We start from the raw sequence: 26,012 nt of genomic DNA on the forward strand, positions 1-26,012 counted from the left end.
AGGCGCACCTTCCAAGAATGGCCTATTTGAAAACTGTTCTCATATATAAGGCATTGGTGCATAAGGTGCATAGAATAGAAGCCACAATAATGGCTGAGTTTGCATGATGCATCCACTAGATGGAGCTACGCTAGAGGGAATACAATACATTACCGATTTATTTACAAAGCGCAATACTATGCCCTAGAAATCAGAATATTGACCCCTATATAAAGCGCATTGGATTATGAGGCGCAATGACGCCTTTTGAGGAAATCGAATGCTTTTAGGTGCACCTTATAGTGCGGAAAACACGGTAGTAAATATATCATGTCCAGCATTGGTATCCATGTTATATTTTCGGGCACACGGTTTGTACATTTTGTGAAACAATTTCAAATTGAACTTTGAGAATTGTCTTTTGACACAGTAAATCGGCATCCAAACTTCTTTTAAAATTGGCTTTTTAACACAATAAAACAAGATGTGGTACAAGGTATTGTATGTGGTACATTGTACAAGGATATTTTGAACGCCGTATTCCAAGTATCTATAAATGATTGTATGTTTGTTGTAATATGGTAGATCAATATTTTGTTTAAATGGTACAGCAAAGGCCATGTTAGTGAGAAGATCTTCTATACTTGGACTTCGTCTTATTCATTTTCTTGAGATTAAAAATAAACAACTCTTATGAGTTTCCACAAGTTTATTTACAGTAATATAGAAAATATTCACAGAACAATTATTGACAAAAAAAAGTTTCTCATTTACTTTTTGGTCGAAGGATATTTTACATATAAGATACAAATATCAATGAATTGCTACCCGTTTACATCACTCATATCTACATGCTTGCTGTGCTCCATGACATCACAGGTATTTTGTATAAAATTGTTAAAAAAAAGAACAACAATCGACAAGCATTCACAACAAACTTCACGACAAAATTCTACCTGTGCCTGCATTTATGAAATGCCACTTTTGGGGTTTTTTTGTGTGTGTGAATGTAATAAGGAAATACTACTCAATCCCTGTGAGAACACACAAAACAGAATACAAACATATACTATGAACTTTGCCGGAAAAATTCCAAGACTGGTGTCAGAAAAAAAAGATGTATTTCAAACCCAAAACTACAAACCACGAGTTTTCTCGTTAAATGCTCAAGGGTAGTCATCAGGGGAACCTGTTTTGAAGAGGTGGACAACATCAAGTTGGCCATGATGACGGAGCTGTGGAGGATCCTGCAAGAATCCTTCGAGGAGTGCATGAGGGCGTGGCACTGATGGTCGAGAAAGTGCTTGAGATGGATAACGTCTAAGGGAAGAATTTGTAGTTTGCATTTGAAGTACATATTTTATGACATCAATTCTTGGAACACTTCTGACACTTCATTAGTACACATTAAAAATGCTTTGTTGTTTTCCTCACCCACTTGTTTGGTATCTCTGAATTTTGAGCATATTGGATTTCTTATACCCAAGTTTGGCTGAATTATTTTGACCCAGGACACTGAGTTGAAGATTTGGGCGAGCGGATGAGCTGAAGCTGCTCACCATTTTAGACAGGCTTGTGTCCTGAAGTTGAAATAAATTGATCGTAACATTCATAGAACATGTGTGTTGCAGTTGGTTGGCTCAGTCGGTGGCACTACTGACTTTGAACAAAAGGAATGGGATTCAGATTGGCACAATAGTCGACAGGCGGTTCTCTCCGTACCTGCGTGCGTTTTCTCCGGGTACTACGGTTTCCTCCCACGGCTATACTGATAACCTCGTAACACATTTGTTGCAAGCTTTAACTCATCAGTATGGGTAGTATTGCATCAAACTCTTTAGCCAAAGTGCTGGGACAACTCCTCAACCCATTATGCTGGATATCAATGACGCAGCATTGTCTCTGACTCTTTTGAACCCAGGGTTAGCAATTTCATCCAATTTGGGTTACTTTTGAGCCAGTTCTTTAGATAATTTATGTCCATGTTGGTCACGATGTTGTGAGCCAACAATGTGCAAAACAAACAATTGGAAGGCGAAGGTGTCTCAATTCATAGTCCCTACAATGATGTGTCACTGCACCGAATGCAAAATGTCCTGGATGAGAGCGGACAGTTTGATGGAGAAGTCTTGCAATGAGCCAACGGGCTGTTCAGCGTGGGAAGAACTGAACTGGACATCCAACTCCTCCTCCATTGATATGATCAGCCTCTCAATCCTGGCTTGGAAGGCTTGGTGTTGCTGTGCTGAATCCTGGCAGAAGCGTTCCACCGTGGCCTCAAGAGGCTGCGCAGTTGGCGACTGATCAGCGAGGTCTACTTTAAGAGCCTCCAGACTATTTTGTGCCTTCATCTTCAGTGAAGTCACTTCCCATTCTAGCCTTGAGCTAAATCCCTGCCAGATTCCTGCATTGGCTGCCTCTGCCTCACTCATCTCCCTCAGGCGTTCCGTCAGCTCTCTGATTTTAGCCATGAAGCCAGCCATGATGTCAGCCAGCTTGGAGGCGCTCTGCTCCAACGTCTGTGCCATCCAGTGGTGGGCAATCGGATCGAGGCTGGTCTCCGGCACATTCAGACCGTGCAAGTACAGTCTGACCTGGTGGCACAGGTGGTGGGTGTTGTTGTGGAGCTGCTGGGTGAGTGGGACCAGGCGTTCCCTCATACTTGTCAGCGCGGAGGCAAGATGGACCGGGGAGGGAGCCAGCTTCTCTCTCAGCTCGGCCAGCTCCTGACGCAGACGGGCTCGAAGGCGTTCCGACTCAGCGACGATCTTGCGCTGCATCTCTTCCGATACTGGGTTCTTGTACTCATCCTCGTGGTTGTAGAGGCTGCTGTCATCCACGTGGCTCTTGTAGATGTTACTGTGGGACATAACCACTCTGCTTTAGTGTGTTTTTATGAATGGCTAATCATTAGTTACAGCTATTATATTCAAACAAGCGATAATAGTTAACATTGATTTGCAATTAACTAATATCTACTTTTCAAGCAAGCAACCTCCCAAGATTGACCTGTTACCGCACGTGGTAAGATGGCCACCATGTTAAAGGTGACCAGGTTTTTTATTTTATATCCTTTCAAAAAAATTTTTTTTAAGTGAACCTAATAAGATGCTTCGGGTGCAGTAACATAAAAACTATATAACATTAATAACACGCACACAGACACACAACACCCCCCCACCCCCAAACCAAAGAAAAAACGGTGTAATGCCACCATCTAGTGTGCATAAAAAATACAACACAGCGAAGACATGGAAACCCGAAATATCCATCCATCCATCCATCCATCCATCCATTTTCTAATCCGTTTATTCCCACTCTAAACCCAGGTAGGCACGGGCAAAATCTAACTCGCACACATTGAAGCATGCAATTTGTATTCAGATTTGCTCTACTCATGTCCAAAATGCAACGCAATGCTTAAGATGCAGTTTTTAAAGTCCTAAAATTGTGGACCTTATTTTTTGTGCATACCTACTTTGTAGTTGTATCATTACCAGTATTTTTGCCCTTCTCTTATTTTGTGCCATTTCCATTTGTATTTAATTCCTGCAATTATTATTTTTTTGGTACAGCAATGAGCAAAATAGTCAGTTTTTAAAAAATAATTTTATGTCCTTAGTTAGATAAACTTACTGTGCTTCTTTTGTGATTTTTAACTTGGGATGAGCCTGATTGGCCTTGGAATCAGCCCAGGTTGCCTCCCTGGTGTCACGATGGAGCGGATAAGCTGCAAGAAAATAATACCTTAGGTTGTGTTTATAAATGTGTCGGAGATAATGAACATATGGAACTAGCGTGAAACAATAATATCAAACGCATACAAAGTACACCATAATATATTGAGAATTATCTCATGAAAATACCTGAAATTGCCAAGACTGCAAAGGCGCAAATGATCAAGAACACTTTTTCTGAAAGCATGTTTTCTTTTCTGTGGAGAATAGAAAGCATTACATCCATGACTGTGCGGTGAAAATTGCATTTTATTTCCTTCATCCATTCAGTAATCAAGGAAACACAGAGAAAAAGTTGGTGATATTTACCTGAGCTTCAGGGGTCTACAGAGCGACCTTTCCGCACTGTCAGTCTTATAAAGGACCTCGTTATCAAACCAGGACTGTGTCAATAGTCAACACGTGGAGGGTTACACGGGTGACGGAACACAACACACACACACATGCACACACGACGCGCACAGATGAACCACTGTAAACCTTTCAATTTATAGGCAGTCCATGATTAGTGTCAAACAACTTTGAGATAAAAATCCCTAAATATATATACAAATCCTCATCTCACCCCTCGGGTGGTGTCCGTCCCTCATTCAGCTCGGGTCCTCTACCAGAGGCCAGGAAGCTTGAGGGTTCTGCGCAGTATCCTTGCTGTTCCCAGCACTGCACATTTCTGGACTGAGATGTCCGATGTTGTTCCAGGGATCTGTTGCAACCACTCATCTAGTTTGGGGGTCACTGCCCCGAGTGCTCCGACCACCACAGGCACGACTGTCACCTTTACCTTCCAGGCTCTCTCCAGCTCCTCTCTGAGCCCTTGGTATTTCTCGATACATATATATATATATATATATATATATATATATATATATTTTTTTTTTTGATTGCATTTGATTTGGGTAGGTTCTGTATGTTGTGGAGCTGTTCTGGTCGACACTTCTCTGCAACGTCTCGTGGATGTCAGAAACAGCGCCTTCACACACCTCTGCATTCCTGGTAAGGTCTATTCAGGGGTTCCGGAAGGGGTAGGTCGTGATCGAAAGAACAAGATCCCCGATACAAGCAACCGAAATAGAATCCTCCACAGATTGTCCGGGGTCTCCCTGAGAGTCAAGGTTAGAAGCCTGGCCATCCGGGAAGGGCTCAGAGTACAGCCGCTTGTCCTACACATCTAGAGCAGCCAGATGATGTGGTTTGGTCATTTGATTAGTCTGGTTACATCTCTTTTGGGAGACTTTCCAAGCAAGTCTTGAGAGGCTCTGTCTCCCAGTTGACCTGGGAACACCTCGAGATCCCCCCAGAAGAGCCGGTTGAAGTGGTTGGCGGGAGTGGAAGTCTGGCCTTCCTTGCTGACCTGACCTGGGATAAGCAGAGGAATATGGATGATGACGGTAAATGGTTGGATTCAAGTTGATGAATATTATTATAATATATTATAGTATTGAATGAGTTAGACATGTATCACAAATTAAGCAAATACTTGATTGCCTCTGCCAAACGTATTGCTTACAATAGCCATTTACGACTCCAATTACGACTTCATACTCAACAGATTGCCAGAAAGCAGTTGGCCACACATACAAGTTCATTCATTCATTCATCTTCCTAACCGCTTGATCCTCACTAGGGTCGCGGGGGGTGCTGGAGCCTATCCCAGCTGTCTCCGGGCAGTAGGCGGGGGACACCCTGAATCGGTTGCCAGCCAATCGCAGCACATACAAGTTGCTTCAATGTATTTTTTTCATCACTTTTGTTAACAGCGCAGAACATAAAATAAGTCGATCAACGATGACCTTGATGTAAAAGGAATTCCGCACAAAATTGCAATGCCGTTGCTGTATATTCTGCTGCTAGTGAGATGACACGAGTACCGGTATGTAGGTGAAAGTGGAGTCTTGGGTAAGCTTTGAATCATCACTTCAAGGTCATAGTCCACGGCTGCCACGATGAACTAACTAGGTTACAACAGTCGTACAAAGTCTGGTCAACAAAATAAACGGGAATGTGAACGTTCTTATTCATAAAAACATCACCTTCCTGCATGTAAATTGTACATGATACGCACGGACTGAGATGTCAAAAGAAACTCAAAACTTGATGCATTTATAATGTGTCTGGATTGAACACATAAAAAAAGGCCATTGGAATATGGAGCAAAGTATGATCAGCTGATTTCTTTTATTTCATCCAAGCACACGCACACATGCAGTCACGCACCGCCAGCTGTTTACCAGTCGAATATTTCTGTGAAAAGACTCTCGGGACAAAAAAACAACTTAAAAAAAACCCTGAAGACCATAGAGACGCTTCGCAGAATTTACACTCGCTTTCGAGATAAGACAGTCGAGTGACGCAAAAAAATACCCCATAATGGAACAGCGCAAACCTTGACTGTTGAGTGAGTAAACATGGTGGAAGAATGAGAGTTTGTTGAATAGCAAGTCAACATGGAATGCGCCAACACTGAGAGGTTTTAGTTTTGGTTTGCTGATTGAACTGTGTTAGAGGTACCGAATATTCAAAACCGCTCTCAGTGTGATGGGGTTCATGCGGTTCGCCTGTATGAGCCACGAGAAGAAAGATATTGTGAAATCGATCAGGCATCAATCCGAAACTCAGCATTGAACCTATTCTTGAGGGACTATGGAGGCATACCTAATATTCTGACCTGTACTTGATAGTGTCAATTCATGGACTGGTGAACAAGGAACTTCTAATTTGGAGAGAATACTGCGTCATCTTAGATTTGATGGAAGGACAATTGATTTTCAAATTGAATGCATGTGAATCCACAGCCAGGCACCGGGGCTTCATCTTACCCATCAAGAAAAAGGATGAATGAATATTCAGTTTTTAGGACACCATCTTGTAAAACCTTCATTAAAAAAAGCTGCTCTCAAGCAAAGCCGCTTGCCAAATCATTAATCAGTTTCATGGTTGCACCGAGAACAAATGGAGCAATGTGATACTTTCTAATCTCCCTCTGCACTGTCACTGTCACCTTACCTCTGACGCTTTATGAATCATTCAGTATGCGACTGAAAGACATGCCGACGAAACATGAGCTCACGTTACCTTTTGCTTTCTATGAGCGGACGCTTGGAGTCAAATGTGCAGAGCTACAACTGACAGAGTGTAGTTTTATTTTTGGATCGCAAGCATAGCAGCGCATGCGGTCGTCGCCATGCCGGGAGGATGCTGTGATCATTTCATGAGGTGTCTTTGGTGGTTTTTGATTTCCTCTGGTTTGCATCCTGTTTATGGGGCCAATATCAGCCACTCTTCCCGAGAGAGGCCATCTTGTCAACCTGGTATGTTTGAACGTGTCTTATGCTATTATCGCTCTACATACACATGACGTGAGCAGGAGTCCAGTTATATTTGGTGCATTCATTTAGCCGAGTTCCCTCCTAAATCTGCCGAATTAACCCTTCCATGCACAAATCACATGATAAGATGTCTACTGTAGTAACCGCTGTCCCTTAACGGGTTCTAATGTATTTGCTCATTATTTCTCAATTTTGGATTCATCGTCAAACAGCGGCACCTAAAAACCGTCAATGCAGGAACATCTCAGATCAATGATTTCCAATTGAATGCAGTTTTAAATTGGATCTTAATTATTGGTATTTTTTAATGTTAGCATTTCATTGCACTCCCACACGTGATCGCTCCACAATGTTGCGTGTGGAACAAGCAGACGACCTATTCGGTGTGGGTTCTTGCCATTTTGCTTGCGTTTCTTCACAATAGTCCTGTTTATTTTATTTTAAAATTGACTTGACATGTTTTGTTTACACAGTGATTTTTTCCCCCAAATGCATTTGTACAAATGAAAATCAGATTAATACCTCTTGACCGTGTTGTCAAGAGGTAATAATAATTTTATTATTGAGTAATAATAAATAATAAAATAATAATTTTATTATTGAATGAGTGTCTTGACAACACTCAATTATTACCTATATTATTCAAGAGGTAATAATCATTTTATTACCTCTTGAATAATAATCACAACTACATTGTGATTATTATTATTTTTTTTAAATCAGGCTTTTACTGCCTCCCGGAAAGCTTCACTCCAATCCCTTGTCCAAGGGGAACCTACGGGCCTGCTGCAGACGGTGTAGGATTGGAAAGCTGTCTAAAGTGTCCTCCTCACCATTACTGTCCCCGACCGGGTCTGTCCGCATCCATCCCTTGTGGATTGGTGGCTCAACAGCCTCTGTCTGGACAGGACACTTGCATCTGCCCGGGAAAGGGACAAAACTTTCAGGTAAGAAGGATTCTGTAAAGTAATAGATGCTGAATCGAGCATTGTCTTCGTAGCTCCTCTGTTTGTTCGCTAACCGTCATTTTTCAACACTTTCACATAATTTGAAAGTGTTGAGGTTTTACAATGCACAGTGAGAAGTAGGTAAGAAACCTAAACAATCAGTAGCATCATGCTGAAAGACGAGTAGATCAGATTTCCGCACAGTGGGGTCTTCTTTCCTGTCTCAGTGTTGCCCTCATGGAGAATTTGATTTGACTGTAATTCCCAGATGGGTATTGGATTAAAAAAATGTGTAATGTATAATTTAATGAAAACAAATGATGAAAAAGGATAACTGGATACATACCCTGCTGCCATGTTATTTCATATAAATTTAGTAGAAATGGTTTACCTGACTTCTGGATTATTTTGCCGTAATGTAAGTGCCATCACACAAGAAATGCATTGCAAAATATGCAAATCTATCCTCAAATCCAATAAAGACACTATAATGACAGAGAGACATTGAAACTGAGAGCTTGGGTATGATCCGCTGTCTTACAACCCACTATGCTATGAAACATAAAATGAGACTGCTGGCACTGAAGATGCACTGGGCTCCCACTAATTACAACAAGTATAATATACCGGTGTGTGTGTGTGTGTATACTGTATTTAATTTACTAAATTAAAAGGGAAGAATGTCAGAGTGCTTCCTAATTTTAAAAAAAAAGTGTGGCCACCCCGTGTTTAGGGTGTCACAAAGGTCATTAGAAAATCTGTTTTTATTTTAAGACCAGTACTACTAATTATGTTTACTTTTGGGGGGAATTATTACTTAACTCTATACTGTATTGTGAGAAGAGGCAGATTCAACTTGTGATGAAAAGGGAATCTTGAGATGGTTGTGATCATCTCAAATGCATTCCTCATGAAGCTGGAATTGTGCGTCTGAAAAACAAAGCTGCAGGCACTGGAAAGTTATGCAAAGTGTCCAAATACCGGTAGATTAGGCTGTCATGGCAAAAATAGCAAATCACAGCATAACCTTTTGCAACTGTATTTCTAGTTATATAACAGAACCCCATTGACTTTTCAACAGAGGAGTGACGGGCAGTGCCAATGTACCCTCGACTATCAACCGACCAACAGTGAAGATGTTTGTGTGCACAAAGTTTACAGCATCTGCAGGGATGGAAAAACACGCACTCAACATGGAGACTGCCTGGACCGACATGAGTGGTCACATCACTGCAGGACACAGGTTGGGCTCATGTTGACAACACAGACACATCTACATGGATGCAAAAATCAAAAATGAAGCAAAGGTAAAATTTTGGGGCTCCCCACATTTAACAGGAAGTACGTGCAATTACCACCAAAGGTGCATCAACAACACGTTGAACCGAGTCCCGAATGCTGTGAATTCCGGATACACTGCATCGCTTTTATGATTTCATACTGTCTCGTAGAATTGCAGCCAATGCTCTATTTGTGTCACCACCACCCACAGAGTGTAAATAACCTTTCACCCAGTTACAGAGTCAACCTTCGACACAGTTGAGGGCATCTGATGATCATTTCGGAAGATGAGTGGAGAGATTACGGGCATCTAAATAAGTCCCTATCTTTGCCATCTCATCTGCAGGTGTGTTCATCTGCGGAAGACTATGAGGCTTACGACGGAGAATTAGGTCTGTGTGTGTGCGCGGAGACTCCCGGGCAAGCTGCGTGTGGGGGCCTATGCAGGAAAAGGCTTGCGACTGAACTGAAACTCCCGTGCAAATCCAGTGGAGAACTGGAGTTGGTATTTAGTTATCACAGTCAGGTGAGCAAAGGGCAGTTGGTAAGCACATGTGCTTTCACATCAACATATCGGATGACGTATTAGTTCTATTAGTACAGTCACCCCCAAATGTATTGGAACCGCAAGGTCAATTCCTTTGTTTTTGTGATATATTGAACACATCTGGGTTTCAGATCGAAAACAAGTATATGAGACAAAAGTTAAAAATTCCAGATTTTATTTTGTGGTCTTTACGCCTCACAATTGAGGACAAAGCACCTTTTGTTCAAAGCCACCCACTTTTCAAATGATCAAATTTATTGAACCTAACAATATTAAAATATTTTACTGCGAATAAAATTTAATATTTGCTGGCATAACACTTACTTGCAAATCCTGCCACCCACTGACATTTTTATTCTTCATTTGAAATGCTTTTCCAAGCCTTTACTGCAACCTCTTTCAGTTCGTGTTTGTTTCTTTGAGTTTCTCATTGCAGTCTTCTCATCAGGAGGGGAAATGAATACGGTCTGTTGGGTTGAGGTTTCGATGATTGATCTACCACTTTTTCTCTTTGATGAAATTCTTTGTTGTGTTGGCAGTGTGTTTTACTATTTTCCACTACGTTTGTAACAGATATTTGCTTGGAATGAAGGTCGACTCATCAAAAAGACAAGCCTCTCTAGTGTCTTTTTGACCTACTAATGCTAACCGATTTCGCTGTCTGTATGCAGGTGACCAACTTGTCTGGCACCATACTGGAGATGCTCTTTAAACTGTGGGACTCCCACGGGAGCCTGCAGTGTACTGGCAGCCACCTCATCTCTTCACGCTCTGTTTACATTGTTCGGACAAGCGGTTGGGCACACACGCAACCACTATTTGCTCATTGTCATGCTTCTCAATGCGTGTCTCTCAACTATTTTATATGTCTTCTTGTGCATTCTGAATGCAGAAGCAGGCTTTGTCGGCCTGCTTGGTGGCAGCCTCCCGGAGGAACTTCAGCAACTGTTGATGTCATTAACTGATGTGCGCTCCGATGCCCCGAGAGCACATGGTTTGACTTCACAAAACCCTTTAATTCAATATATCATTCGAACAGTAGTGCTCCGTTGGTCCAATGGTCATGTATTTCTTTACTTTTTTAAAAACATTTTGAGGATACCATATTCTTGCTTTTGTTGCTTTAAAGGGAGCTCTTATTTTGTCCGGTGAGTAGAGTGAGTATCTGTAACACTGATTCAGGATCTTTCAAATTCTTTTTAGGAGCTTCTGTCCTTCCCTGGGACATGCACATCGTGGAAAATATCAGCAGCGGTGGTGGGAACATGAGTAGTAGTAAAAGTGTCACTGGAATTATCAACCCAATAACTTGCCTTCACCTGGGTGATGTTCTATTGTTCACCGTCACCACTCGTGACTATCCTCAGTACGATATGTAAGTGACCAGACTGGTTAAAGTGTTTACTAGTAAAAAACAAAACAAAAAACTAACAACAACCATAAACATTGATTCTTCATCTTAATTGTTTGTCAGTGACAACCTGTACAACACAAACAGCGATTTTGACTGGGGTGCTCTGAGAAAACTGAAAGAGGAGCTGACTCTGTCCCGAACACCTCCCAGCTTCTTCTCAATTATCTTTAACCAGCCCGGAGTGTATGTTTTTAGGCTCAGCAGCCATCACCACAAACGTATGGTCAGTAAATGGAAGTGTGTTGTTATTACAGTGGATGACGGAAAAATAACGTAGAGGGGGGCAGTACAGTAGTCTGATCTTTAAATCTCACTTACCACGATTTCCTGTTCTCCCAGCGCTTGCTGTGGGTTCTATTGATTTGACCGTTGCCATTGTCCCTCACCAGTACGTACGTGTGATGTTAGCGGGTGGCCAGTGTTACGAGCCGGGACCCTTCTTCTCAACTATTCCACGTCACATGACAAGAGTGGGGATCAGGAAGAGACGAAACCTCTTACTCCGTCCCGACTGGCTGGTGACGGGAGGACTTCTGTTTGGAGCTGCCCTCATCTTGTGTTTATGCGTGATAGTTTTGGTTGGTACAATACTCACAAAAAGTTTGGGTTATTCAGCTTTGGGGGACCATTTCAGCGTGATCTTAAAATGCACTATTACCTTTACAGCTGAACAACTGTTCGAAAACTAGGGGCTTATTTCATGGCGGCAATCATGAACACTGAGGGTCAGGGTTATAATAGTTTGCGATTGTTCATTATGTTAGTTTTAATTTTATTCTGGATTTTATTTTTTAAATACAGTTATTTTTAATTGAGTTTTAGAATAGGATTGTTTTTATTATTGTTTTTTTTTCTAAATGCGTTGTGTTTAGTTTAGTATTTATTAGTTTTAGTCTTAGTTTTTTGATATAAGGAATATTTGTTGAGTGCAAGATAAAAAAAGTCAGTAATGAGTAATATAGAAAACAACAATTCTCAAAAGACTGTTTGGCCGTCTTTCTTTTGTATGGACATACAACACCAAAATAACCAGTAAACACATCTAAAATTAACTTCTAAAGCTCATCTATGATATTGAGACGAAAAATGAAAATGAAGGATGTTTTCACAAACATAGGTAGTGTTTGTTTTGTAAACGGAAGATATCATTTGAGTTATCGGTAGTTTTAGTTATTTTAAAAGCACTTTTATGTTTTAAAGGAAAAAAAAATCTGTTATAGTTTTACATTTTGCGGGGAACATCATGAAACGTATCCTACAGGTTACAGTGCAGGTTAGGTTCATCCTGGAATGTCAATCTCTAAATTGAAAATGTGTAACTTGTTGTGAATAGTGTATTGGGACCACGGAATGTGGTTTGGAAGCCAACCATTCTTGAGAGATCCAACTCACGTTTCAGATCCTTTTCCATGAGTATGGGTGGCCTGAGAAGAAGCCAATCACAGCGCGGTATCACTCACGGCAGTTGACCTATCACATGGAGGATTACGCATCAAAGGGTTCAAGGGTGATCTCGCAAATGAAAATTCACAGAAAACAACAAGCCACATGTAGGCTGACTTCTATTCAACCAGGTACACGACACATGCACACACAATACACCAATCCCCCACGCACACGAACATCATGAAAGCGCCCACGTTATGCAACCTCTGCTCCACGTGCAGCTGCAATAAACACACAGAATGTTCATATATGAACGTAATACATACACATCCTGACAGTTGATTGCCCAGCTTTGTGGCTTCTGATGTAACACATTGACTCCCACAGAACTAATTACAGCCTAAAGGCCCCTTTTATTCACTCATGGTCACATGCATTGTTGAAATAACAACAGGGGGATTTTGCAGAATGATCTCGTGTGTGCATGAGTGTGTGAAATTCAAAGACAGATCATTTTTGAATGACACCTAAACAATTTTTTGGGCATCAATTTAAAACTCATGAGATACAAACAGACTGGTGTATGTATTTTTCTAAAAATATGAACCCTTATTTGCTTTTTAATTTGGTCGGTTATGGCTTCTCGGGTGTTTTTAAGTTGATTAAGTGATTAAGTTTGATATTTTTCATGTAATTTGGATAGTTCTTTTTGACTCATTTCTATTTATTCAAATTCTTACTGTTTCAAAATGTAATTTTAAAATTGTATTTTTCTTTCTTCTTTCAAAGAACTAAATGAGTGAAGCTCATTTTGTTGTACTATTATCAGCCCTATTATTACCGTTATTATTATTAGTAATAACTAGTGAGGACTACATCGCTTCAAGACAGGCCTGAAGCATCCAGTCATATTGCTTGGATGCTTCCCAGGAAGCATGTTGGTGATGAAATTATTTTTTTTTTGGGGGGGGGCCGCATTTCAGGTCTGGATTTTGAATTATTCAGAAACTGCCACTTCTTGGTTGATAGTTGACTTCAGTGAATCTGACCTCTTGACGTCTGTGTCTGGGAGCAGGGCTCTCGGAGGAGTTCTGGGATTACGAGCACCAAGTCGATCTTGAGGCCTTCAGCAGCAACACTTTCTATAACCTCTTGCTCAAACACAGCGTTTCGGTCACCGCACGGCTGGGACAGCTCACCACAGAGGTGTGCAACTTAATCGTCACGTAGACACATGGAGTATCATGCTGTCATATACATGAGTGGTTACTCCATTACCTTCCTTTCTACTCCTGAAATAATTACAAGATGTGTGTACTGTTGCAATCAGTATGACAAAATCATGGTAGCCAAATGTGCACATTTACAGTGTTGTGAGAAAAGGTTTGACTATAGGTAAGTATTGGGATTATCCAATTCTCAGTTTTCGCTTCGTTTCTCCTCCACTCTCACTTTTTCAAATGTCATCCGTCTCATGTGATCTTTTTTTCATTCTACTGGTAGTCATATTCGTTTTTTTTTAATGTGGTGTGTTATGTGGCACTCCTGTTTGTGCTCCCAGGTTGTGTTTTCTGTGACAGTTCTCAAGACTTTGGAAGTGACGTAGTTGTAAAAGGAGATCCTTGTTCCTGTGTATAAAAGTTGTTCGTATTCGTTTGGTTTGTCAAAGGTGGAGGGAAGACACGTTTTATCCAACTGCACATTTTATGACTCATTTTTAACATTATTGATTGCATGGAATTGGACCACAATGCAGCCATTGATATTTTGCTGTTTGTTTTGGAAATGTAGGTCAAGGAACTTTACCAAGGTGTTCTTGAGAAACTACGGCTGCTCCACCCTCGCTTGGTGGATGAGGAGAGCACGGGCGACGTTTGCGACAAGACGAGGAGAGAGGTGGAGAAGGAAGTGGGCCGCAGGAGGTCTTTGGCTGCACACCTGAGGACGCTGCTCCACGCTCAGCTTCAGGTTTAACTGACATACAGTACTGTATTTTCCAAGAAAGAGATGGTTTCATGTGTTGATGAACATTCTTTTCCACTTGACGTCCTCCAGGTTTTGAGGCGAGAGCAGGAGGCGCAACAGAAGGTCCACAATGTGTTCACAGCTCAACTGCGAGAATGCACCAAAATACTGGGCAAGATCGACCAGACATCTTTTGGACTGTACCATCAAAAGTATTATCAATAATACAGTTAGCGCTGAGGTTTTCTACTGAAGTTTCATTGCAAACATTCCTCTGTCCTCAGTTTGATCCAGCGGTTAAGGTCCCTGGTGGGTGAGATGGGGGGGCTGGTATCAGCAGAATGCCAGCGCCAGAGGTCTTGGGGGCTTTTGGGTGAAGGCACAGGGGCCAAGCTCCTCTGTCCTGACACAGGCACTGTGCTGAGCAAAGACAGCATCTTTGGTAAGCTTTCTCTTGCCCCTATATGGGAATTGTAACGAAACACTACCATCTGTTGGTACGTATGTGTACTGCAACAACAAGCAAACCACTTGATACCAGTGAGCTTAATTACTACCTTTTGTGGTACATTAGTTCACAAATTCAGGTTGTAATTGTCACATACATTGATGTAATTTACAAAAGTATATGTTTAAAAGGAGAAAAAAAAGAGATTATAGTTTATAATGCTCTCTCCAGGTTCTGACGGGTCCCTGCGAGACTGTTGCCCTGCTCATTATGACGCAGTAACCGGCCTCATTAGACCAAATGCTCATAGCCACATGTTGCTGAGCAGTGGTCACACTATGGCGGTTCCTCCAAATTTCTTCCTGCATCCACAGACTGGCCATGTTCTCCCTATTCCCGGGAATGTCGCCTATGACCCTGAAAGCTCCACTTTGCTGATCACAACTGATTTGTGTGCAGGTATTTACCGTGTAGGTTGTAAGACTGAAGAACCAAAGTCTATAATGATGTCAGGCAGTACAGAGTAAAAAGGTATTTTAACTGTTTCAAACTTAAATTTGCTATGTAGCAAGTTTGAACACAATTTGTTTCCGGATTTCAGTGAGATCTCAAAATTTACAGTAAATACGGTATATGTTTTGTTAGGTTTCAATCAGTCTTAAATTAATTTATTTGACGGATAAACAGATAGACCACAGGGATTATTTGAAAGCAACCTGTAGCTGAATCAAGCTGTGGCATTCTGCAAAACCCACACATTAAAGGTACAAATCACTACCCTAATGGAGTAATCTCTCGTTTCCCCTATATCCTTACAAGGAGACAACAGGAAATGGGAAAGCCCTCCTATTCCTTTCATTCCATACCCAACCTCCTCCCACTCAAACCAACCTCAACCCAACATCCGGCTCAGAAGTCTCCGGCCAGGTCAGAAACTGCAGCTAGGTGCCCCCATGGCAGACCCAGACACTGGGGTCCCAGTACCTATTCTTGCCATTACAATCCATCCACAAACTGGTCTGGTCTATCCACTGGGAAAGACACATATATGCCCCATTACCCGTTTACCGCAACCCATCCAGATCGGCTATCCAATGCTGGAACCCCGGACAGAAAACGTTGTGCTGACTGTTGGCATCTGTATAGATCCTGTGACCGGTAAGTGAAAGAGCTTTTATGATCTTCCGAACATGGTAAAATGTACTGGTACCTTGACTTGAGTGTCCCCAAGTTGCACTTTGAGTGTGTGTGCGCTTGGCCATGGAACAAATGAAACTCATACGTCAAAGTACCACTGTAGTTCATGACAACTTTTTGTGTAGGTGTTGTGCTGCCAGTAGGGGGTGTCATGCTGGGTGAGCCGTTTATGGAGCCTCTGAGTGGGAGAATGGCGAGAGTGGGTGGTGGGAGCATCCAAGCCGGGCAGCTGGTGCCTCATGCAGGAGGATACCAGACACTTTTAGACAGCAAGGTGTCTTTCATCCAGTTAGTAAGAGCAAAAATGACAAATGAAGGTCAAAGAAACATTTGTAACACAAAAAAACATTGCCTAGGTTCTGGCAGTCATGTTCAAAATAGTCGAGCTCCTGAGGCCTCTGAGTGACGATTGGAGCTCAGAACCGGCTTTGCAGCTCCATCAAAGAGGAGAGCAAGCGTCTCGCTGGCACGATAGTATTGGTGCAGTGGCCGAGGAACTCCATCTTCACTGGAAAAGGAGTCAGCATTGCCAGCTGCAGCTGCAGACCAGACTGGAGATCCTGCAGGACACCATGGTGGGACTGCATCAGGATGGATGCTCTCTAGGTGAGTGAGTGTACAGACCTGCTGGCCACTGGCACATCTACAAAGTCTTACAAAACCTTTTTTGGGATACTATTACATGAGGAAAGTCTCACGGCACACATACAAACGAACATGTCACAAAAAGTATTCTAAAAATGATCTCAGTGTATATGCTTACTTATATATACATATATTATAGTTCCTTGACCCTGAGCAATCATATGCTTTTTACTCTAGGAGACATGGCTCTGTCAGGCTCAAACGCACCAGTACCAGCCTTGCTGGGTATGGACTACCCTGACCCAATGGGATCAGGTCTCACGATACCAGTGTTGGGGTACCGGACTGACTTCATCTCTGGAACAACAATTGGGCTTGCAGGGACCATGGAGGACCCCGATGGCAATGGTAGAATAAAAAAAGTAAAACCAGGAACAGATAATCTGGCAGAGTTCATGTGATTTACGGATTGAATTGTAGAGGTGCAACGGTTAATCGACAGTTAATCAGTAATCTAATTAAATTAATTAGTCTGATAATTGATTACAGAGCTTGATCAATTTTAAATTGTCTAAAATCTTTTGAATTTCACCCTCTTGACAGGAAATAAGATTTCTGTAGTCCTCCATGAAAGAAGAACACCAATTTAATCAGTGAATCACAATTAATGTATGTTTGACAGGTTAATTTATAATAATCTCCTGCTTGTGAATATAAGAGGGAAAATTGCAACTTGTTTATTCCAAAATTCATTGGCAAAATAATGGACCGATTAATTCATTATTATATAAATAATGACGAGCTGCTGCGAAGCACAGTTCAGTTGTATTCAACTTTCAAGTTCAACGCATTTACACAGAATCTTTTTTTTTCCAAACAATTAAATAGCTACAATTTGTATTCATCTTGTATGTGGAATAAAGTAAAGGAAAACATATTTCCTATGTTTAAGATAACATATATTTTATTTGTCCCACACTGGGGAAATTTACAGTCTACAGCAGCAAGATTGTGGGTAGATAGAAGAAGAAAAACAAAGTGTTTGCATTCACAGATATAGATAAGGTGGCTGTGCTATTTACAATTGTTTTCACATCACTGATTTTAGAACCCTTCATTTTTTCCGGTGATGTTCGGTGTGAACAGTTTGAGAACCACTGCGCCTATAGACTTGACTGAAGCACTCAATTCCAACATATATGCATGCATCCACTCTGCAGGTCTGGTAGCGATCCGGTATGGCTCTCAGGCAATTGATCCTGTAACTGCCACATTGGCTCCAGTGGTTGGCGCCAGGCTGGATGTGCTCACCGACACAGTTGTACCCATCACGGCGTCTTACTGGCTGGCGGTGGCCGATCAAACCGACACTATGCAGGTGGGCAGGGGGAGTGGATCAGGAAAGAAAGCGCTTTATATGGATCAAAATCTGGTCTTTCTGCTCATCGTTTTTGATGTTGAAGCCAGGTGGAGGCTCTGGAGAGAGAAGTGCGTGTGCGGAACATTTACTGGCAGCAGCAGAGGTGGCGGGAGGAGGACATCCTCGCTGATGCGGATTCAGCTGTGTTCCAGTGTTTTCTCAGAGTGATGGAAGCTGGCTGCTATCATGAGGTTATAAGGGGGCACAGTTAAATGTGGGATGAATGGATGTAAAACTGCATACGTGTGTACTTTTTTCAAATTATTATTTGTTTAATGACTTGAAAGTGACTTCCCCATTTTACATCAATATATTGCCATTTGTTATAGTACACAGGTCTGATGCAGTTGATCATGTGTGGCTTTGATACCCCGTTTTGTTTTAGACCAGATCCGGATATAGGCGCAGACCATGGATCTTGCTGTAAACATTTATTTATTTTAGGATTAAAATGTACTTTCATTTCTTGAAGAATAATGTTAAGAACCAAACTCAAGCACCAGCATTATGGTTGCACATGGAAGTCCAATTTCACACGGATTCAAGTTTGGATCATAAACTCAATTCAATTTTACTGTATTCATGGAGCAAGCACTTTCAAACAACCACCGCTGTATACAAAGTGCTGTACATGGAGTAAAATAATTCATACAACAAATAATAGAACAATACATTACTAACGAAGACAGTAGAAAGTACATTCATTCATTCATCTTCCGAACCGCTTGATCCTCACTAGGGTCGCGGGTAGAAAGTACAAAAACAGTATAACTAAAAATCAAGTCTTGTGCTGAGTTAATTATCCTATGGTGGAAGACATGATCAATAGATTGATCGATAAATGGATAGATAGATTGTTCATCCGTTTTTTAAAATTTTCAAAATCCTTTTTTAAAATTATGATATATTTGCCTCTATTTTTTTCTTTTGTGTACCACAGTGAGAAAATTGTGTCTTCATTGTGCTCCAGGTCCAGTGGTCAGGCAGGCCGCTAAGGGAAGCAGCCGTGGAAATGCATGACTTAGCTCAAACCGAGGCCCAGAGGAGAGCGGCCCAGCGTGCTGCCTTGGCTTTGATCCTTCCTCCGCATGTGTTGAACATCCTCATCCTGGGTAAACCGCTATGACAGCCATTTTCAGTCAGTAGTGAGTCAACTGAAAAGAATTTTATTGGCAGCACACATCCCCCAAAACATGCATACTAAATTAATTTAAAAAAAATCTAAATTGACAAAAGGTGTTAATGGTTCCTTGTCGAAATGTGCTCAGTGGTTGACTGGCTACTAGTCTAAGTTGCAACCCACCGTTTCCTGCACTGGGCTGCACTGCCCCATCGACAAGGCAACAGCATAGTTGAAAAGATTACCTTCAGTCAGTTTTTTTGTAGGTTATGTCCCACAAAATCTGCCAAGCAACAAGTGACGAGCAGATTTTATATAAAATGCAGAGTACAGAATTGAGAAATTAATTTTCTTGTCACTTCGTTTCTATGTACGGTAGGCCAAATTAATTTCAGGTATCACTGTCATATATTAAAAAGAATCTGAATGCCCTAATGAATAAAGATAATTGCAGCAAGTAGTGTGAATCTTTGAGTGTTTGCTTTATTGCCTAGATGTATTTTTTTAAATTATTATTCTATTTTTATAAATGTATCGCTGGGGTCTGTTCAGCCCTTGGCGGAAAAAAGTCTCCCAAAGTATCCCATGACTTCAGTTTAAAAAAAACATCTCTAATGGAACCTAATATCTGCATGCATCTTTTTTTGTTTCTGCGTGCATAGTGGATGAAGAAGAATGGGATCAGCATTGTGTTTGGTACACTGAGTTGGTGTCAGGCATCGACATGATGGACTTGCGCATGGAGCAGCTGCAACAAGACCAGGACAAATGGAGCTCACAAAGAGGATTAGAGTGGGCAGCCAACGTCCAATCTATGGTTGGCACATTTATTGATGGGACGAAAACTATATACACTATATAAAGTCTGAACAACTGTCCGTGTTGAATTAGTCACCCCAGGACCGAGAGCTGAGACTGGGGGAAATATTGGAGCAATGTTCTTCCCGACTGTCAGATTTGGATGCTGCTTTCATTAAGCTGCAGTCTGTTCGACACCTTTCCAAGCTACGCAGTGACACAGCTCAGGTCGACACACGTCCACTCACATTGAATTCGTACAATATCTTTTCAAATGAATTGAATTGTGTTGAGGACAAACAGAAATGAACTGTTCTCAGAAATCTAAAAGCAAATGTTGGGACCACTTTATCCAAGTGTCCGATATACATACATCATTATTTTCTTAACTAACAAGTAACTAAGATTTACAAATATGTCTTATAATAGAAAAGTCTCCACTCTTTAAAAATGATGATTTCATCAGAATGAAGACAGCGATGGAAATGTGTGCGGTTTTTTTTGTGTTTGTTGGTTTAGGAAATCTTGTGCGGAAACTTCTGGTACAAGGAATATGGCCTGATTCGGTTATGTCAGCCCAGACCGACTGGGAACGTCATGAGTTTGCTCGAAAGGAAGATTTTACCTCAGCTGGACAGAATGAACCAGCAATTTGTGAGTCATAAACAGCTCGTCAACCTCAGCACGAACCGCAGTCACCAGTATGCTTGTGACACTGGCCCGCAGCCAGATAAAGGTAATATAATTCATTCTAAAATGCATTGAACAACTGTGAACATGACATAAAACATAAAAAAAAAATCTTGCCGTGACTGTGAACCTCACAATTTTTGTTTTTGGTGTCAAATATGCACTTTGGCCTCCGCAGAAATCCTCAAAATTGTCCTCATCATTGTAAATATACAATTAATCGCTAGCAAATACTGCATACTTTTCGAGGGTGTCTTTTCCTATTCTATAACCGTATTCATAGTTTATCATTTTTTTATATACAAATGTAATCGTCATAAAAATCTGTTCTTTTCCTTAGAAGCACTCCGCTTGCGAACGTCATCAGACCAAACCCAGAAATCACGTGAGCCGTGCCTCTTGAGGGTCACTTCTATGTCATTTTCAGTTGACCGTGGCAAAACATTAGCTGAAAAGAGATGGATAAAAATGGGTGGATTTTTATGCTTAATTCATATTCCGCAAACACACTATTCATCACAACTCCACATGTAGACGAGTGGGGCCACACAGAACATTATTTAAGAGAACTTTTTGACTTACTAACTTGAGTCTGTTATGCATATTTTTTCCCTCTCAGTGTGGCCCTTTTACTCGAGATATAACTGCTAATTGTTCTGTATTGGCCGAAATGCATCCAAGGTCACCGTTCACGTCCTTCCGCATTTTGGCAAGCACATTCTGTTCTCGAATCACTCAAGCCACTTTGCGTTTCAAACGTTTTGTTTTGCAGTCGACTAATTTTGACCTGAGGTTTGAATGGTGATTTTAATGACCACATACCGGAAGCAATCCAGTTTATTAATGTAGCCGTTGCCATGTGTCGCAGACCAAAACACTGGCTGGTTCAAAACAGTGGTGGTTGGTTGGGGGAGGAGGGCATGTATAGGGGCTAAATGCCATGCTGAAGATAGAATAGAATGTCCCAGCTGTTCGATCAAAGACCAAGTGACACTTTGGTCACCGATTTGCTTGTGTTTCCACCATAATCACAGCAGGCAAATGTGGAAGTTAAAAAAAAACTGTTAAAATGTCATCAAGATTTCTTGACAGCAATTCCTCCACCCAGTCACATCGTCGTACCAACAATTCCAGGTAGCGTCTTTCATGCAAAAGCATATATGTAATACTTAGAATGCCGGACTTGTGCAACATTAACATGCTTTTGCCTTCATTCCCAGAGGAAGAGTGGACAAATCTGCTGGAACTTTCGCCTCTTTTCCAACTCTTGAAAGGAGTGGAGCAAGAGCTGAAAGGTGGGTGAAATACTCGCTGGCAGATCGCACAAATCCACGATTTAAAACACACCCAGTCTTGACTGGCAATGGCTATTGACAATCCTTTTTAACTTAAAGTTATTATTATATCCGCCCAGTGGAAACAGGAGATAGTTGGCAGAGTCAGTCAATTGGGAGCCTCGTATCATTATCTCATCATATAAATGGTCTCTGTTTTGCTCAGGCAAAAGCGTCAACCGATTTGTGGATGTCCTGGAACGTCAGTGGGAATGTGAGGGAGAGTTGATCCCGTTGAAACCCTCCAGTCTCAGCCCCAGAGAATTGCTGGTGTACCAGCACGGACTTTTCCTCATGCACACCATGAATGCACTGCACCTTGTTTGTTACATTTTGCTCCTTATCATTATTTCACTATGCACTATACCTGCATTTATTTATGAGGTGTTCACATGGTAGACCAACAAGGACGCGTTGTGCTTTCGCTCCAGACTCCAGACGTTTCTCTCCAAATCGCTACAAGTCTTCCAAACAACAACTACCACAATAACGCCTTCAGGAATTCCTTCTTTTATCAGGTAATGTTGGTTATTATTTACTTCAAAATACATGCCTAATATGAAAAATGTTTTTCTTAATTGAGCAAAATAAAAAAGTAATTTGGACTTTTATTAATGGTAGTTGACAGTGACAAGGAACAGTGACTGTTCCAATAAGTCTCCAACAACGAAACATGTGTTTTGCGTGATGGTAGAGGACCATCTCTACCATCCTCTAGAGGATGGTAGAGATGGATAAAAGCAGGAGGAGCAGGGTGGACTTAACAAAATATATATATTTTTAAAATGCTTGCAGAAGGAAAAACTAACTCAAATACACAAACAAAGTCATGAAAACCACATTAAACCATAGTAAGTAACAAACAAACAAACAAACAAACAAACAAACAAACAACAACATGGCAGGAGCACACAATGATCCAAGAAAGACTGACAGAACCCAAGGAACTAAATACAAGCAAAGTGACGAGACAACAAGAAACACCTGGACAAGACACAAAGAGTTGAGAGAGCTGATTGGTTTTCACAACGTTCTTAAAAAAAAATGTTGCATCCTCTCATCATTTAATTGGATCTTCTTGTGTCCTGCCATGTGCCTCGACCAGATTTTGTGACAATTTTGCATGTTCTTTTGGCGTTACCAAACACAGATAAATGCAGAGGCACTAATAACGCTTGTTGTATCGGTGTAACAAAAAAAAAATCAGAAGAAATAAAAAAATATAGGAGTAGCATGGCTTTTTAGAACTTTCACTACAAAACCGACCGCATCGTTCCTGTTGTGCACTTGTCTGTTGTTGTTCAAAGCTTTCTCTGTTGGTTTGAAAAAAAAAAAAGAAAAGGAAAAAAAAGAGGCTTTGCTGCACAGTTCCAACAGTGTTGAATTTTATAGACGGTTTTTGTCTTGGGTGACCTTCACACACAATAGGCCACCCCGCCCGTCGGGTCCAACTTCACAGTGAGGCGCAATGGAGCCATTGGTCACTAAACAGGCTGGAATTCCACAGCCAGCACTGGACTACTGAAATAAGTTTCTTTCCCAGGGGACATTTCTGGGCTTCTTTTGAAACACAGCAACGGAGGATGGACACCATCTAACTTGAAGAGCGTGTTTGAATGCGTTGCATGGCAACAGACAATGGAAAGATTTTATGCAGAAGTTTCGACCTCCAAAAGACGAGCCGAATAGTTGGGCTCACTCATTTGAAAGTTATCAATTATATTACAATGTCAAGCCATCAGCAAACTGCACAAACATAAGCCTAAGTGTCTCCCACAAGATGAAAGCTCCTTATTGGACAGATCTCTTCACCCATGCAACTGAACTTTGGGAGAATATTTTGAAGACTTATTTCACCACTTGGAAACCTTAATCCACTGAATGATCTGAATTTTTGGAGGTTGATTCCTGATAATTGTTGGAATAAAATTTTAATATCTGATTAATCACAAATTTATTAAAATAAATGAATTAAAATGTGTTGGTTCCTGAACACTTATGACAGAGACATTAGCACTAAACAGAACGTGATTAACATTTTTTTTTCATTTTAAAAAAGGAATAAATAGGCCTTTATTTTGAAATGTTAACGTAGAAAAATAGTACCAGTCCATAAAATTGGCTGATTTATGCTTATTTGAAAATGGCTATTTCATAAATTAAATTGTCAGGGCTTAATAGAGATGAAAAAGCTTCAAGGTTGGTTTAATCTAATCAAAACAATTGGGGTAATTATAAACCTATATAACATACAAAAAATATATATTTTTAGTAAAAAACTAGCGATTAAATAAAGTTTGAAATTTCTTTCATGGGCTTTTTTTTTTCGGTTCATACCATGCATTTTTATTTTTTTACATTTTGCTTACCTGCAATACTATTAGAGGTACAGCAGAGGTCACGATTGACTGATCAACACAGTATCAATACAGTGTCGACGCAGTTTGTGTAACGTGTCAATACACTCCTCGAGGTATAATCTACCCGTTATTAGGCTCTTGATAGGTTAAAGGATTTCACTGTAATCTTTATGACATAGTGTGCCCATGTTGATAGGAAGAAGATGAGACGCTCTTTGTCCGCCAACAGAGACTCCATTCAGTTGGGGGCTTTTCCTTGTTGCTGCTGCACTGTTTGTCTCATATCGCAACCAAAGACATAAGCAACGATTCTGCCCCAGCCTTTGGAAGACTTTTCTGTAAGGTATGAACAAACAAGCACCCTGGAAATGGCTCCTGCTTTTCTGGTGTCTGTAATTTATGGGGATCTTGGTGGACAGGTGTCATTGGACCTTTATTTGTACCTCATATGTACCTCGAAGCTAGACCAATGGCCCTTTTTCATGATGCTAGTCAAAACCAGAGCGATCAATGATACCTCTCACAAAAGCTTCAATAAGTCTTTTAGATGACATTTTGGGATGAACTTTAAATTCACTGTAACCTTTACAAGTGAACTTAATTCGACCTTTCTACACTCTTGAATGCATTTGTCAAACTGTTCAATTTTTCAATTGGAATAATAATTCACTGCAAGCATTTGAACCATGTCTGGACCAATGCATTTCCTGTTGAACCAGTCCACTTCTTCATATTGTTCAAATTTTGACATTATGAAACCAAGAAGACACCGACTAACTCACCAACAGTAATCTTGTCAAGGTGCAGTCTACTTGTCGTCTAAACCAAGAGTCTTAATTTTTATTTCCTGGCAGCATGCTATGTCAGCATTTCCAAATATGGGAATGGAGGCAACCAGGGTGCCACCATTGTTCCGTACTGCCTTGCGACTCTTTACCACTGTGAGTGCTGTGTGATATGGGCTTAATTGTTGCCATGTACCACTGTAGGTTCTGCAGGCATCTCTTGGGGAGCTATTTCAGGCCAAACTGGACTTGGATGTCTCCTCCACACAGGAAGCCCATTGTTCATTTCGGGACGAGAAATCCCCTCAGGGACGCTCAAAGTCTTTCATTCTTCACAGTTGTGAGGAACCCTCTGCTTCTCTACCACAGCCAAGCGGCGTGAGTATAGAAACATAGTGAAGCCAGTGCTGCAGCTTACTCACCCAGTGTGTCAATATCTGCTTTTTTTTGTCTACGTATTGGACACTGTCTGCATTATGGGATCCAAGCAAAGAGTAACACGGATTTCTTTGTTTAACAGGACATCGTGGAACTTGAGAGGAAACACAGAGAAACGTCTCTGGTCTCTCAACTCGAAGCGGTTTTAAGACAAAGAACCTCAGCAAGAGAGAAAAGCCCAAAAAAACTTTTATGAAGAGGAAACATGTTAGCAAACATAAAACATAAATTGCACCATAAGGTTGTTATGTGATT

General features: G+C 41.1%; 2 protein-coding genes across 5 annotated transcripts; one reads left to right on the forward strand and one right to left on the reverse strand.

The window, feature by feature from the left end:
- Nucleotides 1–1,355: 1,355 nt before the first annotated feature.
- Nucleotides 1,356–4,253, reverse strand: zgc:162608 (uncharacterized protein LOC100037332 homolog). The gene is made up of 4 exons (XM_052079287.1): nucleotides 4,026–4,253; nucleotides 3,846–3,913; nucleotides 3,616–3,709; nucleotides 1,356–2,838 (listed from the first exon to the last, which is right to left on the reverse strand). Exons 2-4 carry the CDS (start codon nucleotides 3,901–3,903, stop codon nucleotides 2,052–2,054), a joined length of 939 nt encoding a protein of 312 aa, XP_051935247.1. The 5' UTR covers nucleotides 3,904–3,913; nucleotides 4,026–4,253; the 3' UTR covers nucleotides 1,356–2,051.
- A 2,475-nt stretch (nucleotides 4,254–6,728) lies between these two features.
- Nucleotides 6,729–26,012, forward strand: LOC127609336 (uncharacterized). 4 transcript variants are annotated; one of them, XM_052079164.1, is made up of 32 exons: nucleotides 6,731–7,024; nucleotides 7,766–7,989; nucleotides 9,071–9,232; nucleotides 9,617–9,796; nucleotides 10,489–10,612; nucleotides 10,710–10,811; nucleotides 11,021–11,192; nucleotides 11,292–11,454; nucleotides 11,621–11,809; nucleotides 12,631–12,805; nucleotides 13,693–13,823; nucleotides 14,409–14,585; nucleotides 14,673–14,794; nucleotides 14,867–15,024; nucleotides 15,262–15,489; nucleotides 15,850–16,188; nucleotides 16,353–16,501; nucleotides 16,584–16,833; nucleotides 17,050–17,220; nucleotides 18,033–18,190; nucleotides 18,280–18,423; nucleotides 19,203–19,344; nucleotides 20,015–20,169; nucleotides 20,253–20,378; nucleotides 20,670–20,886; nucleotides 21,921–21,974; nucleotides 22,061–22,135; nucleotides 22,341–22,495; nucleotides 22,606–22,692; nucleotides 24,731–24,877; nucleotides 25,524–25,697; nucleotides 25,840–26,012. In XM_052079164.1, exons 1-32 carry the CDS (start codon nucleotides 6,898–6,900, stop codon nucleotides 25,951–25,953), a joined length of 5,091 nt encoding a protein of 1,696 aa, XP_051935124.1. In that variant the 5' UTR covers nucleotides 6,731–6,897; the 3' UTR covers nucleotides 25,954–26,012. The 4 variants fall into 4 exon arrangements, 3 of the variants coding, with proteins under 3 accessions (XP_051935124.1, XP_051935125.1, XP_051935126.1); XM_052079165.1 differs by having other exon boundaries at nucleotides 21,933–21,974; XM_052079166.1 differs by lacking the exon at nucleotides 17,050–17,220.

The sequence above is a fragment of the Hippocampus zosterae genome, chromosome 10 (genome assembly GCF_025434085.1).
Source record: "Hippocampus zosterae strain Florida chromosome 10, ASM2543408v3, whole genome shotgun sequence".
Lineage (NCBI taxonomy): Eukaryota > Metazoa > Chordata > Actinopteri > Syngnathiformes > Syngnathidae > Hippocampus > Hippocampus zosterae.